This window comes from Gopherus flavomarginatus, chromosome 11 (assembly GCF_025201925.1).
Source record: "Gopherus flavomarginatus isolate rGopFla2 chromosome 11, rGopFla2.mat.asm, whole genome shotgun sequence".
Lineage (NCBI taxonomy): Eukaryota > Metazoa > Chordata > Testudines > Testudinidae > Gopherus > Gopherus flavomarginatus.
In genome coordinates this window covers 35,587,009-35,606,030 of record NC_066627.1, presented here as the reverse complement: position 1 = coordinate 35,606,030, position 19,022 = coordinate 35,587,009, and the positions used below count along the sequence as shown (strand labels likewise).

The window sequence follows — 19,022 nt, the reverse complement described above, 5'->3', positions numbered from 1 at the left end:
AATAGCTGTGAGAAAGATGGACAAGGAGGTAACTAAGACAGTGAGAAGCAGCAGGACAGTTTATGCATATGAGGCCAAAGATTCTGCAGTTCTTGATGCCAGGAGGGCAATTTTAAGTAACAGTAAACTCATGATGAGTCTTTGAGGATTAGGGTAATATGGAATGGGAACCCCCACCTTGTTTGTTGTTCACATCAGTGCACAAATAAGCAAATGCTTCTGTAACCTGCCTTTAAAGGGAGACTTTAAACTTCCCCTTAACTCTGCTTTTATTGTTCTAACTACAGATGTTATTTTAAAAAAAGTTTAGTGGAAGACCCTTTCAGAATTCATCTTCAAAAAGCATGATATGGGGCCTATCCCACAACAGTACTGCTCACATGTGATGTAATTAGCATAGGGTGTCAATTCTGGGGTGGCAGAATTTTTTTTTTTTTAATGATATTAAAGATTAATATAAATAATCATTAAGATAAAAGCATATTCAGAACTAACGTGAAGTTTTAAAGGTCTGTTGTATTTGTCTAAAACAGAGCCACTTTCTGTAATTTTAGCTTAGTATCCTAACTCTAATATTCTAAAGAATAACTCTAGAGCTTGTAAAATAAACATACCTCAAAATTCACAGGCAAGTTCCTTTTAAGTGCAATCTCAAACACTTGACTTATTTCAGATTTATTGAGATTTTCATCATCTGGTTCTTTTCCATTAACCTAAAAGAAGCATAATCACTTAAATAAAGATCCCCCTAATTGAATTGTCAGCAAACCAGTTTATGCAACTCATAAATCTTTAAGTTGTCTAAACCTTTACTGTCACTTTTGATGAGAATGTACAATACACCAGACGTAGTACAGACACTTAAGCTTAAGAACCTTGTTTAATGAAGAACATGTTTTATGTAAAAGCCTGATAAGATTCACAAGTGTTCACTGAAGGAAGGAAAAAAAATACACCACAAAGGACAATAAACTTCAAAACTATTTTTGGAAGTGTTAAGAAACTCAAGTGTTAAATGACCTGGCTTCCAAATTGAAGTACAACTTGTGAAACACTGTAGTCTCATAAGCTGATTTGACATTTGTAAGACTATCAGATGAGAGAGGCAGGAGAAATTTGAATTACATATGGGACTCTTATGAGTGATGGTTAATTAGTTTCTGGGGTAGTAACATGTTCTCCACATGCTTCTGTTTAATCATTTGCTCTGCAGATGTTTCTAACAGGAGAAATAAAAAAAATTACTACAATGCATCACTCGGAAAATGCCTAAAAATCAAATGACTGAGTTTAAGATTATGCACCTTCCACTAGGAGAGCAATACTACCTTGAGCACATCACAAATTACTGTTTCAAAAGTTTGTTATGGCCTTACTGGACTCGTGTTCTGCACAAGGTACAAAGGTGAATTTGATAGGTAGAATATCAATGACTAAGGAACTCTAGGACTTGAGCTGTCACGCACTGATGTGGAAGGGACCACGGTGGAGAGGAATAGTGTCAATTTACAAATCACTTCAGTTCATAACACCATACGGAAAATGGGTCAGTTTTTTTCAATTGGAAAAATATACTCTGAAGAGGCCTTGTCAGGTTAAAAATAGCTCTAATTAAAAAACAGTTTCCTTACTTGAGTTACTACCATCTTAGATTAAGACATTAAGCATTTAGAAATCTAGTTTACTCCTCACCATTTATGGTCCTACCTGCTATCCCAAGTGAAATATGAGTAAACACTAAAATACTTACCATTTTCATTTGTTTTCAGTCAGTTTTACTTTCTCTCTCTCATTCACTAATACTTAGTGTTTGAGTTACAAACACTCCAGAGGGATGTGTAAATCTCAACATGCTTTTCATAATAAAAACATCCAATATTTTTGGTTCTCTCAGTACTATGTACATCATACTGGCTTCCAGTCTTCCAAGTTCAAACTACATACAGGCATGCAGGTATGGACTCTATGTTCGCAAAGCCTGGTCCACACAATGGCACAACTGGTAGAGAACTGAGAAATGTACTGTGTGCCATAGCATCTGACAGCTGTTTAGGCAGTATCAGTACTAGTGCTAGAAGGTTCATCTCTTGGAGTGCACCCCAGGAGAAGATGTAGTTAAGACATTTGACATTTCAGATTGACAGCAGTACTCAAAAGGATTTTACATCAGGTTTAACACTTTTCTGATTTCAGATTCATTCATTTTGAGTCTACCATGGTGTGATAGAACCGAAAGGAAAGGACATAGAATGACCATTTCAGGTCTTAACCCATGCCCCTAAAATAGTGCAATGTGTTCCACTTCAAACCCCTTAAGTGTAATAATTAGTTCACCAGTGCCACCTCTATTGATGCTGTTTCAGTGACTTCACCTTTTAGTTTCAAAATATAAATTAGCATAATAGTTTTAACCTCTAGTTTCAGATGCATTGAAGCATTCCCTGCTCATAATTTTGAAACTTTACAAACTTTTCCTTGTTAAGAGGACCAGATTTTTATTTATTGGACTAACTTTTCTCCTATTTTGAACTGCCAACAGAGGACAAGCAAAGAAATATCCCGTAACTTATTTAATTGGTAACTATGTTATTGTTTGTAGTTTAGAAGTGTTCAAATGATTGAATACATAAGAAGAACGTAAAGAACAGTTTACACTTCATGAATATAGTGAAAAACAAAATTAATGAAAAATGTACAGAAACAATTCTGCCTTAGTATTTGCTATCTATTAAGGCAGACATACGCAGGTAAATTGGTATTTCTCTAAGTCTAGTACTAAAAACCAAACCAATGCGTTGTCATCTGTGGCCTTGTATACTACAAGCTAATTCATTCCGGCCCCTAGATTCTTGCTTCCAGTCCATACAGAAAACATAGCTTAAATCTCTCTTATCTCAGTCATGTCACTCAGTTCAAACCACACTGGATTCTCCCTCCAAACCAAGTTAAAGCATTTCTTCCTCACCTTTGAAGCCCTGCACATATCTGTTCTTTTTTAAAATATATATTACGCATACACTGTTGCTCTGGGTACTTAATATACAAGTTTAAGCATAAACATTTCCCCAAGGCATACCTAGCAATGCGCCCCACAGCAACACACCCACACCTCTTCCATACATCTTCCATCCAATTCCTTAATCTCCCAACAGCCTCCCTTTCTTCTAAACCAGGGGTCAGCAACCTTTCAGAAGTGGTGTGCCAAATCTTCATTTATTCACTCTAATTTAAGGTTTCGCGTGCGAGTAATACATTTTAACGTTTTTCAGAATGTCTCTCTCTATAAGTCTATATATTATATAACTAAACTAGTGTTGTACTGTAAAATAAACAGAGTTTTCAAAATGTTTAAGAAGCTTCATTTAAAATGAAATTAAAATGTTGATCTTACGCTGCCGGCCCGCTCAGCCCGCTGCTGGTCTGGGGTTCTGTTCACCTAGGCCGGCAGCGGGCTGAGCGTGGCCTGCGGCTGGGACCCCGGCTGGCAAGGGTCCGTCAGCCAGAACCCCAGACCAGCAGCGGGCTGTGCGGGGCTGGCGACCAGGACCCAGAGGGCTGGAGACTGGGCATGTGGGGGGTGTAGGTGTCAGGGCAGAGGGGGTGCTGGGTATGGGTGGGGGTGCCAGAGTCAGGGCTAGGGTTGCGGGGGGGGGGCGGGGGAATGAAGGAGTCAAGCACAGGGCTGGGTATGTATGAGGGAGGTACAGGGCTCAGGGCAGGGGCCTAGGGGATGTGTGGGATCAGGGCAGAGGACATGGGGGGGCAGGGGTCAGGGCTCAAGGGAGAGTGCTGGGTGACTGCCCCCCTAAAAAAAACTCTCAACTCCGCTGCTCCTTGTCCCCTCACTACCCCCCCTCCTGGGACCCCAGCCCCTCTCTAAGCCTCCCTGTTCCTTGTCCCCAGACTGGACTCTACCTCCTACCTGTCCCCTGACTGCCCCGACCCTTATCCACACCCCTGCCCCAGCCAGACACCTGGGACTCCCATGCCTATCCAACCACTCCCTGCCCCCAGACAGGACACCCAGAACTCCCAACTCATCCAACCACCCCGATGCCCTGCCTGCCCAAACCCCTTTCCACACCCCGGCCTCCTGAAAGGACCCAGAACTCCCAACTCATACACCACCCCTTTCAGAGACCCCCCATCCTAACTGCCCCCCCCAGGACCTCCTTGCTCCCGGTCCCCTGACTCCTATCCACCCCCTGCCCCCTCACAAACCCCGGAACTCCCATGCCCCATCCAACCCTCCCCCCCCACCCCTAGCCACCCCCGCCCCCCAGGATTTCACCCCCCCCATCCAACCCACCCTGCTCTGTCCCCTAACTGCCCCCACCCCTTATCCAACCCCCCCAGCCCTGGGCCCCTTACCATGAGGTTCCACACAGAGCTAGATACGCTGCTCTGCGGGAGCACACAGCCCTGCCCCTCCGGTTGAACAGGGAGTGTGTCTGCCTGTCCGCGGAGCTCAACGCTGCCCTCGGGAGCATGCAGCCCCAACCCCCAGAGCTCTGCCCATGGCGGCATGGCTCCAGGGGAGGGGAGAAGGTGGAGGAGGGGCCGGCAGCTTGCTGCACGCGGCCTGGCGCTTGGGCCTGGGAGTGCGGACCCCGTGGCTTACCGTGCTGGGAGAGTGTGGCCATTTGCCTACCCCGTGCGCACGACTATGCTTCTGCTCCCTGCCCCTGCAGGGGAAGTGGAGGGCAAGGAGAGCGCACCAGGCTGGGCAGGATTTTTAGTGGCATGCTGGAGTCCCGGCAGGCTCCAGCGTGCCATTAAAAATTGGCACGCGTGCCATAGGTTGCCAACCCCTGGCTCTAAACCTTTTCAAAATTCTACAGTGTATATCCACACTCCTGGCAAAACTCCTACATCATGTTAAACTCATACTGACACTATGTACTAGAGGCATCTGAACTAAGCTGCAAGTCGCATGTGAGAGAGCTCTCTCGCCATAGGTTTGTACAGCACCAAGCACACTGTCAGTTAAATATTAGCAGTTTATCTGTTCCTGCTGCCTATCTCCCATCAGGGATCAATCTACTGGTGACAATGCTACAGGAATTTTGACAGCACAAAGCAATGAATATGACCTCATACAGGGAAACTCTGATTGTGTAGATGTAGTTCTATTTGTCCTATAAGTGGTTCCATTAGATACAAGCATTAAGCCATTAAAATTAAGTCTTCCAAGAAGTGCAGTTGCTTTTTAAACTAGCAAAGAATATTTAAAACTGCATTTCAACTTCTAAGGTACCACAATTAACTTCAGACATTTTCAGGTTAATTCCTACCTCTGGTTTCTCAGGCAGGGGCTCATTTTGCAGAATTTTCAGTGCTTTAGCAGCTGCATCATGCTTAGCAGCCTGTCTTGTTCTTCCTTTCCCATGAAACTGCTGTCCTCCAATAGAGAGCTCAACTTGATAAAGTAAGGGTCCAACAGGAAATGGATAAAAGTACCTAAAATTAGAAAGGCAAGTTTGCCTGATTAAAAATTGCTGGTAAGCTACAAAGTCAAGATTTAGGGTTAAACATCATATATTAATGAGTCTCAGAAACTGAAGCTCAACAATAAACTCCTATAGTAGAGAGCCAATTTGAATATATTAACTGTTAGCTCTGAATGACTTCAATGTAGGATTTATTACATTGTAAAACTTACAAAATCTAAACTGTAAGACAAGGAAAAGTTCAAAAGTATTAGAAATGTGTTTAAGCACAGAATGATAGCATAGTAAATTAAGTTTTTATAGATTTGACAAATTACTAAGCAAGGAACAATGGATTTTTATACTCAAGTATTTTAGACCAAAGTCAATACTTAAAGGCACACAGCCAACTTCAGAATAAAACATGTCTAAAAATGTTTTCCCTATTTTTCCTCAGACCTAACATTATAACTTAGAGGAAATTTTTTCAGTTTATTTAGTGAAACAATGAATATGTTCTCAACTGCACAATTTCACTGTTTAGCTCCTCCCCCGTCCCTCTGGATTTTTTCCACACAGTAAAGAGAAAAATTTAAAGAAAATATGATAGAAAAAACAAACTTGCAGAGGTACTTGGGGCAGGAGAGTTCCTGAATAACATACTGGCTAAAGTTGAGTGTCCTTTTAAGGCACGTTTTATTTTCAGAGATATTTAAAAAAAGTCTCAGCAGCAATGCATGCACATTAAAGAAAGGAACTCAAGAGTATGGGATTGATTACAAAACTGAAAAACTGTAGTACATACCGTGGAGGATAAGCACCACCTCTCATATTATAGTTGTAAGTAGATCTCATCCCTGTGTAAGGGTCAATAGGTTTGTACATAGGTTTCTTTCCCAGCTTCATGCAAAGAGCATTTAGCTCCACTGTGGGGGTTACACTATCTAGATAAATAGAAATATAGAATATAGCTGTCCAAGTGTCAAGGCAGAGTAAAATCAGGCAAACTCTCAAACCAGGACAGGCTGGCACTAGATTCTTGGTGCACACATCAAAATAATCAGTAGTGAATTTGTGAATATGAATATGAGTGAAAGCATGTACAAAAAGTTTACCATATATATAAAAAATGGATTCCAGAGCAATCTAGTACTGCTATTGGACTGGCGAGTCTTGTTACAATCAATTGAGCTTTCTAGGTTCTGATAAACTGTGAGAATACTTCCTTTATTTTTCCCAAACAGTATGGGAAACCACACAAAAAAAGCTGGTTTCTTTCCCCATGAGGTACCTTTTTATATTAACAAACAGCTGTATAATTTTACCTTTGGCATTTGACTGGAAAGAGATATTTGGAGATTATGAATAAGCTAAGGAGGGCCTTTACAGTTCTCCATTTCCAAACAATGCAGTTGGTTTATCTGGAAGGGACGTATAATGGCATTAAGAGGCACAACTGTTTGCTTCCAGGTGGGTCCGGCCAGGTTGAAGATTTGCTACATTATCTTGCAATGTTTATTGCCATTTAAGAAATAAATGGCTCTCTAATTTTGGACCCAGTGAAACAAAGCGTTTGGGCAAAAACTAGAAGACAAAGATAATTCCCTTATACTAACAGCAGGTTTTTCCAGATGCGTGGTCTCTATCTCTATTCCACTGTGCAAATGTATGCACTCCATATGTCTGGAGCCAGAGAATTTTGAAAGCAGCATCCCTTCATCCGCACATGTGCTCTTGTTCACCTTATGCCTCCAACCAAGGAGATACAAGGTCAAGACAGTTATCCTCTCTCCAATTCATTCTCCATTGCAAACGAAAAGATGATCCAAAGCAGAGGTGGGAGGAGGTAGCAGAATACAAACAGGGACCACACATCCAATTACTACAAGGTAATTTCTCTTCAAGTGCTGGTCCCTACATGTATTCCACTGTGGGCGATTGACATGCAAGAGGACAGTTAAAGATGCAGATGGCGGAGCCAAAGGAGCACTACTCCTAAGGATGCATTAGAGGAGTCCTGAACCAAAGCACAACGTCTCAGAAATGTGTGGCTAGAACTCCATGTAACTGCTTTGCAAGTATCAAGTAGAGGCACTTCCTGAAGTGATGCCATAGATGTCACTTGCACTCTTGTGCAATGAGCCCTTACCTCATGGAGGGAGGGAGGGAGAAATTAGACAACTGACAGAGCAAAATACAATCTGAGATCCATTGACAGATTCTTTGAGAGGCTATAGCCTGACCCTGAACGTTTTCCACTATGGCGACAAACAGTCTGGGAGACTGATTGTTTTTGTCCCTTGCAGGCCAAGGCTCACCAAATGCAAAGGGAATGGAGCCTTCTTTCCTCTAAGGATGCATGAAGTTTTGGAAAGAATACAAGTAAGTGAATTGACTGGCTCAGGTGAAACTCTGAAACTATTCTGGGGATTAATTTAGGACATAAGGGTAATGAAACTTTGTCCCTATGGAATATAGCATAAGGAGCTCCACCATCAGTGCTCCAAGTTCACCAACCCTCTTGGGTCAGGTGATGGCTACCAGGAATGCAACCTTCATGGATAGAAGAGACATGGAAACAAGAAACTAATGGTTTGAGTAATGAAAGAACAAGTTTTAAATCTGATTAAGTAGGCTTTTTTTTTTTTTTTAAACACACACACAGGTTCTAATTATGCCTTTCCAGGGTTTGCTAGTCAGTGGATGCATGATGATCGAGTAACACGTGAAGGTGGATAGTATGCACTAACTGCTGCCAAGTGGACCCATAAGGAGTTAAGACAAATCTGGTGTCTTTAAGGAAAGAATATAATCAAAGATAGGAGGAACAGCCGCTGCTTCTGAGGGCAGACATTGTCAGTGTGCCCACACAGAAAAACACCTCCACTTGGCTAGATGACATTTTCTAGTGAACTCCTTTCTACTACTAGAAAGATGCTCTGTACTTCTCCACAACATGATCATTCTATGGATGATGCCCATCCAAAAACTACACCGAGGTGAAGCGGACGGGTTGGGATGCTTGCTCTTGCTGTTTCCTTGGGTCAGGAGATTGGAAAATGTCATAATAATCAGTGCCCAAGATGAAATGCACAGGAGGCTCGTAAACCAAAACCATCTGGGCCAGTTGGGGGCAATGATGATAACTCATGCCCTGTCCTACCAAATCTCCTGAAGACCAGAGGTAGGAGTGGTAGTGGAGGGAAGGCATAGTTCAGATGGTCTGATCTCAGAAGAAGTGGAGTGTCGCCCTGTGAGCGGCAACCTAAGCTTCTGGAGCAGTATATTTCGTTCTTCCTGTTCATTTGGTAGGTGGACAGGCCCCTAGTGGGGGTCTTGTAGAGAGCAAAAATATGGTTCAACCCACAGTTGTGTGGCACCAATTTGTGACCAACAGCAAAATGTCTGCTGAAAGAGTCCTCTAGCACATTCTGATTTCCCAGCGGGTAGACTGCCCACAGGGTGATCTGACTGCTGATGCATCAGTTCCACAAACTAACAAGTTCTGCTCGCTGCTGGACAGGATTTTGCTCCCCGCATTTGTTGATGCAAGATAGTCATGATGTTGTCCTACACTGAAGGTACGGTGACCTTGAACGAATGGGAGAAAGGCTTCACAAGTCTTTCAAACTGCTCACAATTCCAGAACATTGATGTGCATCCTGGATGCTCGCAATGCCTAAGTGCTCTGTCCTATATGGTTGTCCATGTAAGCTCCTCAACTCAACAGGGAGGCACTTGTAAGGATTGTCCTTGTCTAAAGGAGAGACAAGAAAGGAAATACCCACACATACCTGAAGGGGATTCTTCCACCACAGTCGGGATGATATTTTGGTGGGAACAGTCACTATGGAACTATGATTGGTGGTTTGATGAGTACACGGTTAGAAGCCTGCAGGTAATGAAGGTAGAGTGTGGCAAACAGCATGATCTAAGCACATCAAGTCATGTGACCAAGGAATGAGAAATCATGACAAGTGCTCAAAGGATCGCTTATGACCTGGTCTCTCAGATCATTTGTAATCTGAAACCTGTCCATCGGCAGGTAAGCCCTTGCCACAATCAAGTTTAAGGATGCACTGATAAAGCCTAAAGTTTGCACTGGGGTGATGGACTTTTCAAAGTTTACACTGAGTCCCAATAAGGAGAGGGGTTGAAGCATTGCCAAAGTCAATGCACAGGCTTCTTGGCATATAGGCTGTGTGTCTGATATAGGCTGCCACTATAGAGAATACCTTGATAAAGACCCTGGGGGCAGAAGCAATGCCAAAAGGGAGTACTTCATATAGAAAGTGGTTGCAGCCCACCATGAATCTGAGAAAACGTTTGAGCAGGGTAGATGTCTATGTGAAAACAGGCATCCTTCATATCAAGAGCTGAAAGCCACATTCTCTTTTCCAGGGATGGGATTATAGATGTCAATGTGACCATGCGATTCTTGAGTCTGCAAATAAAACTGTTGAGATGGCGAAGATCGAGAATGGGTCTCCGATCACTCTTCTTTTTGGGTACAAGGAAGTATGTCCAGTAAAAACGTGGTACTGAAGAGGAACCTGCTCTGTCACTCTTCACTCTAAGATGAATTCTACTTCTTGTTTGAGAATCTTCTCATGACAGAGGCTTCTGAAAAGAGGTAGGGAATGGGGTGCACAGGGTAGACACAAACTATCATACAGCCAGAATTGACAATGTCAATACATTGACAATGACAATATCATACAGCACCCATTTGTTCATTATTGCACTCCAGGTGTGGAAAAAGAGACAACCCCCAAAGAGTACGTGGGGATTAACAGGTGTTGGATTTAATGGTTTGCAGCTCTTGAGCGCCCATCACAAACAACACTCAAAGACATATAACTGGGAGGAAGAACCTGCTGAGGAAGGTGTGGGGAAGTACGGCTTTTGAACCCACTGCCTCTTATGGGATGGCTCAAAAGGTAACTGGTGGCAGAGTTGTTGAGCCATCAGTCTAGACTTGTATGACTGCCTACAAAATTTTCATTTTGGGACAGGAGTATATATTCCCAGGGAGCAGAGGGTGGCCCTAGAATCCTTCTCATCTATCTTCTGCTCAAATACATGAGTCTCACCATAGGGAAGGTCCCCAATGGTGTTCTAAACCTCCCTGGGAAACCTCAAAGCATGAAGCTACAATTCCCTGTATATTAAAATGGCAGTAGCCATTGTCCTTGAACATGCATCAGCTGCATCTATTGCTAATTGAGGAGCAGTCCTGTCAACCATTTTGTCTTCTTTTGCAAGAGCCTGGAAATGAGTTCTGTCCTGCTGCAGTAGCTTATCAGCAAAGTTGGCAATTTTTAACCAATTCAGGAAATCGTGCGTAGTAGCGGGCTATCCTGAACAGAAACCTAGAAGATGAAAAGACCTTCCCCCTCCCAAAAAGTTGAGATGCTTACCCTTCCTATCAGTTGGGGTAGTTCAAGGGAGTTGCTCTCTAGATCTTTGTGGTGACCTGGACCACTGAATAGTTTGAGGCAGGATGAGAACACAAATTCTGCCCCTTTGGCTGGGACATAGTAACAGTTCTCTGCCCTCTTAGGAGTAGGCGCACAAGGGCAAGACTGCTCTAGCTGGCTCTAGGATGGCTTCATTAACAGGTAGAGCTATTCAACTGGAATCTGAAGACTGCAGGATATCCAGAAGTTTATGCTGAGGATCCTGAACTTCCTCAAGAAGAATACGCAGCAACCCTGCATTTTTGAGGAGTTCTTGGAACAGCTTATGCTCATGGGGGAGGAGGGGAGAGAAAGGATGAAGACAGAGCCACAGCCTCATCTGAGGACAAAGATACAAGCTTATTGATTCCGGAAGAACTGCTGAATCAGGCATGTACTACTCCTCTTCAATTGGATCTGGAGGCAACTCCGGTTGCCCTCTTAGAGGGGAGGGATGAGACGATTCCTTAACAGAAGGGACCAACTCTGCTGCCGTCACTACGGCTAATAGGATAGACTGAATGAGGGTTGTGGAGGTCCCCATGGCATAGGCTAACAGTGGCTCAAAGGCAGGTGATGAAGTGCAGGCTGATCCCAAGCTGGTCCAGGCCTCCTGTCTGGGAAGACATCTTGGAGGATGAAATAGCACTTCATCATGCAGTTCAGAATCTCCCAAGGAAGAGAAAGCCAATTCCAGATCCAATGGCAGTATCCATGGTGCTGGTGGAGGGAAGTCATAACCCAAACATGGAATGGGAGACAGACTCCTCCCAAAAATTGGCTCATGACTGGATCTTTCTTGAGAAAGAGGAACTTGATGGAGCAGGAGACATCAGATCTGGGAGAGCAAAGACCCTTCAGGAGAAGCACAGGACTTGGCTTTTCCTGGAGTTAGAACATAAGAACGGCCGTACCAGGTCAGACCAAATGTCCATCCAGCCCAGTATCTGTCTACCGACAGTGGCCAATGCCAGGTGCCCCAGAGGGAGTGAAGCTACCAGGCAATGATCAAGTGATCTCTCTCCTGCCATCCATCTCCATCCTCTGATGAACAGAGGCTAGGGACACCATTCTTTACCCTTCCTGGCTAATAGCCATTCATGGTGGCTAAGCCCATAAATTTATCCAGTTCCCTTTTAAACATTGTTATAGTCCCAGCCTTCACAACCTCCTCAGGTAAGGAGTTCCACAAGTTGACTGTGCGCTGTGTGAAAAAGAACTTCCTTTTATTTGTTTTAAACCTGCTACCTATTAATTTCATTTGGTGACCCCTAGTTCTTGTAGTATGGGAATAAGTAAATAACTTTTCCTTATCCACTTTCTCCACATCACTCATGATTTTATATAACTATCATATTCCCCCCCCCCCGCCCCCGTCTCCTCTTTTCCAAGCTGAAGAGGCCTAGCCTCTTTAATCTTTCCTCGTATGGGACCCTCTTCAGACCCCTAATCATTTCAGTTGTCCTTTTCTAGTGCTAGAATCTCTTTTTTGAGGTGAGGAGACCACATCTATACACAGTATTCGAGATGTGGGCGTACCATGGATTTATATAAGGGCAATAATATATTCTCAGTCTTATTCTCTATCCCCTTTTTAATGATTCCTAACATCCTGTTTGCTTTTTTGACCGCCTCTGCGCACTGCGTGGACATCTTCAGAGAACTATCCACGATGACGCCAAGATCTTTTTCCTGACTCGTTGTAGCTAAATTAGCCCCCATTATATTGTATGTATAGTTGGGGTTATTTTTTCCAATGTGCATTACTTTACATTTATCCACATGAAATTTCATTTGCCATTTTGTTGCCTAATCACTTAGTTTTGTGAGATCTTTTTGAAGTTCTTCACAATCTGCTTTGGTCTTAACTATCTTGAGTAGTTTAGTATCATCTGCAAACTTTGCCACCTCACTGTTTACCCCTTTCTCCAGATCATTTATGAATAAAATTGAATAGAACTGGTCCTAGGACTGACCCTTGGGGAACACCACTAGTTACCCCTCTCCATTCTGAGAATTTACCATTAATTCCTACCCTTTGTTCCCCGTCTTTTAACCAGTTCTCAATCCATGAAAGGACCTTCCCTTTTATCTCATGACTGCTTAATTTACATAAGAGCCTTTGGTGAGGGACCTTGTCAAAGGCTTTCTGGAAATCTAAGTACACTATGTCCACTAGATTCCCCTTGTCCACGTTTGTGGACCCCTTCAAAGAACTCTAATAGATCAGTAAGACACGATTTCCTTTTACAGAAACCATGTTGACTATTGCTCAACAGTTTATGTTTTTGTACGTGTCTGACAATTTTATTCTTAACTATTGTTTCGACTAATTTGCCCGGTACCAATGTTAGACTTACCGGTCTGTAATTGACAGGATCACCTCTAGAGCCCTTTGTAAATATTGGCGTTACATTAGCTAACTTCCAGTCATTGGGTACCGAAGCCGATTTAAAGGACAGGTTACAAACCTTGGTTAATAGTTCCGCAACTTCACATTTGAGTTCTTTCAGAACTCTTGGGTGAATGCCATCTGGTCCCGGTGACTTGTTAATGTTGAGTTTATCAATTAATTCCAAAACCTCCCCTAGTGACACTTCAATCTGTGACAGTTCCTCAGATTTGTCACCTACAAAAGCCGGCTCAGGTTTGGGACTCTCCCTAATATCCTCAGCTGTGAAGACTGAAGCAAAGAATCCCTTTGGTTTCTCTGCAATGACTTCATCGTCTTTAAGCGCTCCTTTTGTATCTCGATCGTCATGGGGCCCCACTGGTTGTTTAGCAGGCTGCCTGCTTCTGATGTACTTAAACATTTTGTTATTACCTTTGGAGTTTTTGGCTAGCTGTTCTTCAAACTCCTCTTTGGCTTTTCTTATTACACTCTTGCACTTAAGCTGGCAGTGTTTGTGCTCCTTTCTATTTGCCTCACTAGGCTTTGACTTGCACTTTTTAAAGGAAGTCTTTGTCTCTCATCGCTTCTTTTACATGGTTGTTAAGCCACGGTGGCTCTTTTTTAGTTCTTTTACTGTGTTTCTTAATTTGGGGTATACATTGAAGTTGGGCCTCTATTATGGTGTCTTTAAAAAGGGCCCATGTAACTTGCAGGGATTTCACTTTAGTCACTGTACCTTTTAACTTTTGTTTAACTAACCCCTTCATTTTTGTATAGTTCCCTCTTTTGAAATTAAATGCCACAGTGTTGGGCTGTTGAGGTGTTCTTCCCCCCACAGGGATTTTGAATGCTATTGTATTATGGTCACTATTTCCAAGCGGTCCTGCTATAGTTACCTCTTCGACCAGCTCCTGCGCTCCACTCAGGATTAAATCTAGAGTTGCCTCTCCCCTTGTGGGTTCCTGTACCAGCTGCTCCATGATGCAGTCATTTAAAGTACCGAGAAATTTTATCTCTGCATTTCATCCTGAAGTGAAATGTTCCCAGTCAATATGGGGATAATTGAAAACCCCCACTATTATTGGGTTCTTAATTTTGATAGCCTCTCTGATTTCCCTTAGCATTTCATCATCACTATTACTGTCCTGGTCAGGTGGTCGATAATAGATCTCTAATGTTCTATTTTTATTAGAGCGTGAAATTTCTATCCATAGCAATTCTATGGAACATGTGGATTCGCTTAAGATTTTTACTTCATTTGGATCTACATTTTCTTTCACATATAGTGCCACTTCCCCTCCCGCCGCACGACCTGTTCTGTCCTTCCGATATATTTTGTACCCCGGAATGATTGTGTCCCATTGATTGCTCTCAGTCCACCAGCTTTCTGTGATGCCTATTATATCCATATTTTCCTTTATCACAAGGCACTCTAGTTCACCTATCTTATTATTTCAACTTCTAGCATTTGTGTACAAGCACTTTAAAAACTTGTCCCTGTTTATTTGTCTGCACTTTTCTGATGTGCCAGATTCTTTTTTATGTGACTGTTTATCATCTGATCCGACCCTTACACTATCCTCTTCCGTCCTCTGTTCCTGACTATAACCTGGAGATTCCCTATCATCAGACTCTCCCCTAAGAGAAGTCTGTGTCCGATCCACATGCTTCTCTGCACCAGTCGGCTTTCCCCCATCTCCTAGTTTAAAAACTGCTCTACAACCTTTTTAATGTTTAGTGCCAGCAGTCTGGTTCCACTTTGGTTTAGGTGGAGCCCAGTTCTCCTATATAGGCTCCTCCCATCCCAAAAGTTTCCCCAGTTCCTAATGAACGTAAACCCCTCCTCTCTACACCATCGTCTCATCCACGCATTGAGACTCTGAAGCTCTGCCTGCCTACCTGGCCCTGCGCGTGGAACTGGGAGCATTTCGGAGAATGCCACCATAGAGGTCCTGGATTTCAGTCTCTTCCCTAGCAGCCTAAATTTGGCTTCCAGGACATCTCTCCTACCCTTCCCTACATCACTGGTACCTACATGTACCACGACCACTGGCTCCTCCCCAGCACTACACATAAGTCTGTCTAGATGCCTCGAGAGATCCACAACCTTCGCACCAAGCAGGTGAGTCACCATACAGTTCTCCCAGTCATCACAAACCCAGCTATCTATGTTTCTAATGATCAAATCTCCCATTCGATCATTAGAACAGAGCTGCAGTAAGGACAGTTTGTGCCACAGCCATGGAAGACAAAGTTGGCACCATGGCTAGCCAAAGGTCTCAGTGATCACTCTTCATCAGTGCCAGCACACCCCAGGTTTGTGCTGGGCGATATTGAAGGCACCACTGCTGCCAAATCATAATCTGGTGCCAATGGAGCCTTGGACTTGTGGGCTTTCTGGTCATGCCCCTGAGACTTAGGACATCCTAACTTCTCTTGGACTGATCTTAGATACTTTCATCGGTTTAGGCAGAATCCTACTTCGCCTCCAAATCCAATTAGGATTTGCTCTCATGCTTATAAGAATGCTCCCTGCTCTCCTGATCAGACCCTGAGGACGGATCTGTAGGGGTAGACTCCTTGGCTCCTGAGCTAGACTTTGTGGCAAAAGGCATGTTCTTTGCTCAACTGGAACTATGTCTGGTGGGTTTGCTGGTCTGGGTCCAATTGCGGTCTTAGGGACCTCTCCATGAGGTGCTTCTTAACACAAAATTGATGCCCTTCCTGGGTACAACTGGGAAATGAATGGCAGATACTACACCTTGCTGCGATGAGGGTTTCCCTGAGGCAGTACAAGCAGCGTTGGTGGTCATCGTTGACCAAGAAGGAGTGGGGGCAGGAAGCATAAATTTTGAAGCCGGAGTCCTGCACATAGTCCAGTATGCAAAACAGGGCATGGGGGTTGGGAGGGTTCCCCATGTCAGGGAGGCTTACTAAAAAATGCTAAAACTATCGGATAAAGCTTTAAACTCTAACTTTGAAAACGATGTACAGATCCATATTCACAGATTAAGGCTAAACCAAAGCTTTGGACACTGGAGGTTCTGACCTGGACTGTACGAGGTCAGAAGGAACTGTAGAGGCAGGGTCCACTGCATCCTTTATCTCTTCAGTCAAAGGCTCAGGAAGCATGAGTGGATGGATATTGCTTTCAAAATTCTCTGGCTTCGGGCACATGTGTACCCACAGTGAAATACACAAACACTCAGGGAAGAATATTTATTAGGTAGTGATAATGTGTTGGTTATATGAGCAGTTGCCCTATTTGCATAGGCAGTGACAAATACAAGGAAAGAGCTGTGTGAAATTCATCTTCTTTATGGGCTAAATGACTCAACTTATTCATGAGTTTTATCCTTTCATTATAGTTTGTAGAGCCCAGCACAGATACAAAATTTATATCCATGGATGCGGATATCTGCAGAGTGCTGTACCAGGAACCGCAGCATGTTGATCCATCGCTTGCAGGAGTCAGCGCCCAGCCCGGGCAGCTGCAGCGTGGCTGTACCATCTCAAGCCCTGCCCACTGAGGCAGCCAGCAGGCTCATTGGAGCTGTCCCTGGTCATGCTGGTGTGTGCAAGAGCCTCGCATGTTCCCAGGTAGGAGTCCCTTCCATGCAGCGGTGCGAGTCTCTTGTTTGGGAGCATGCAAGGCACTTGTGCACACCAGCATGACCAGGGACAGCATGACCAGCTGGATGCTGGCTCCTGTGACGGACGGTTCGACATGCTACTGTTGCCGCTGCAGTTCCTGATACAGCACTGATGCTCCACTGATATCCGCTTTATATCCACAGATATAAATTCTGTATCCACACAGGACTCTAATTGTTTTATAGAGTGTTTTAAAAGAAGGGTTGAATATTTTTTATCTTTTGTATTGTGATTTTAAAATCTGTACTAATGTTGTTGATTAATCATCAAGATGTTACACTAATATATTAATCTGACTGGAAAGCCTTGGATACAGAATACATAGAAAATAAAGCTAAGTCAAGAGCATGCAGTAAAAGATAAGATTATTCAGCTTCATTTTACCAATTACAAAAAGTTCTTACTACAGAAGCCTAGTGAAATCAGAACATTTTTATTTTCAAACACACAGGTCCCAATTAAATGCTGACTTTGCAATTTGAAACCTTTTAACTGAAATGCCAACTACAATAATTTTACATCCAGTACTACAAATTTTATGCATGTATTCTGATTATATTTGGAAGTCCTCATAAAATCCTTCAAAATGTACCTGATAGAAAATGTTGTAGAAAACAAAACTAAGAAAAACTACTATGTAGCTGCAAAAATCAGGCTTTCAGGATTACCAGATGTTTATCTGCCCAAGCAAAAAGTCTTATTACTTACCCTCACCATAATTCAATTACAGTAAAAAAATTCTATCCATGGGCAAGTCAATCTTTACAAGGATACTCTAACTGAAGAGTTTGATGGCAATACACAAAACAGTAAACTTGAAACTGAAGTTTCTTTAAACTTACTACAATGCATATCTAGGTGTAGGGAACAAATTACACTTCAGAATAGCCTCTCGTGGTCAGAGGCATTTGAACAATTCCACATTGCATACAGGTGACCTTTAGATTAAGATGAAGATCTCACGTATTTTGACAGTTGCCACTGACTGTACAGAATGTCACTTCAAGATCACCAAGCAAGCACAATCTTAAGCAACTTATACATACCAAGTTCAGATGTGGGTATCCTATACACATTTTTAAAGAGCCTGTCCTGGCAAATACCTGGATTCTTTCCTTCACTACGAGACGGGCGAGCTGTAGGTTTAGGAAATTTTGTCCCTTCCAAAGCTTTGGCAGCTGCCGCATGTTGAGCTTTTTTAATACTAGTTCCTTCAGCTTCCCAGTGCTGGTCCCCAAGAGTCAGCTGCACTGTAAATACCTACAAACAAGAAGTGCAAGTTCTTTATTATAGCCAACACCACCATTTCACATTATTTGTTAGGATTTCTTATGTGTTTAATATGCCTTCTGCTACAATCCGAAAGGTTTTTTATTACTAAGTACAACTTAAATAAAGCCTTGTCAACACAGTAACTGAAGTTACGCTTTTGGTTTCCTGGGCTATTGAATGCAGGGACTAACAAAAAGTATTATAACAGTACTAACCAAACAGCTCCCCACTGCAAGACATTTGGGGAGTTTGCATTGAAGGATGTGCACATAAGTTACTGCGAGAAATTTGTGTGATTTTAATGTTTATAATGTCAACATGATTCTCCTAAATCTTCTCAAAATGCAGACTGCTTATGCAGAATTACATTTTTATATTGGATAAGTCAGGGGTCCCCAAAGTGTGGTACATGTACCCCCAGGGTACACGAGACACCTCTGGGGAATGCAGGAAAAACTGTGTAAGGGTGGATTTTATTTACTGAATTTTCATAATAAGCTATTCCAACGAAACTTTACAACTCTGTGTGGGAAATTGTTATATAAAATACGGTAGTTAGTTGACTTCAAGATATACCAATAAGAACACAGTTGCTGACATACAGAGCCCTCACCCCCAATCACTATACAGTGTGGGTTCAGTTGCCCAGCAACTGCCTAGTCTAACTGAGCTCAGAACTTACTCAGGGTTGTGGGGGGTGGGTTCGGTTGTATGTGTGTCACAGTAACTGTATCTGTAGGTAACTGAAATATGGACAGATGGCTAAAGATAGGTAGTGTTAGGAAGAACAAAGTATTAGTGAAACTTTGGGGTACA

At 43.0% G+C, this 19,022-nt stretch overlaps 1 protein-coding gene across 6 annotated transcripts in view; it reads right to left on the bottom strand.

The window, feature by feature from the left end:
• STAU1 (staufen double-stranded RNA binding protein 1) overlaps positions 1 to 19,022 on the bottom strand; it is a 53,969-nt gene that overhangs the window by 11,259 nt on the left and 23,688 nt on the right. For 4 of the 6 annotated variants that reach the window (XM_050918131.1, XM_050918125.1, XM_050918128.1 and 1 more), the window contains exons 5-8: positions 17,981 to 18,194; positions 6,235 to 6,373; positions 5,295 to 5,460; positions 615 to 713 (exon numbers count right to left, since the gene is read on the bottom strand). In XM_050918131.1, the coding sequence (XP_050774088.1) occupies positions 615 to 713; positions 5,295 to 5,460; positions 6,235 to 6,373; positions 17,981 to 18,194 (618 nt within the window). The remainder of the gene's footprint in view (positions 1 to 614; positions 714 to 5,294; positions 5,461 to 6,234; positions 6,374 to 17,980; positions 18,195 to 19,022) is intronic. The other 2 variants (XM_050918129.1, XM_050918130.1) reach the window with 1 other exon arrangement.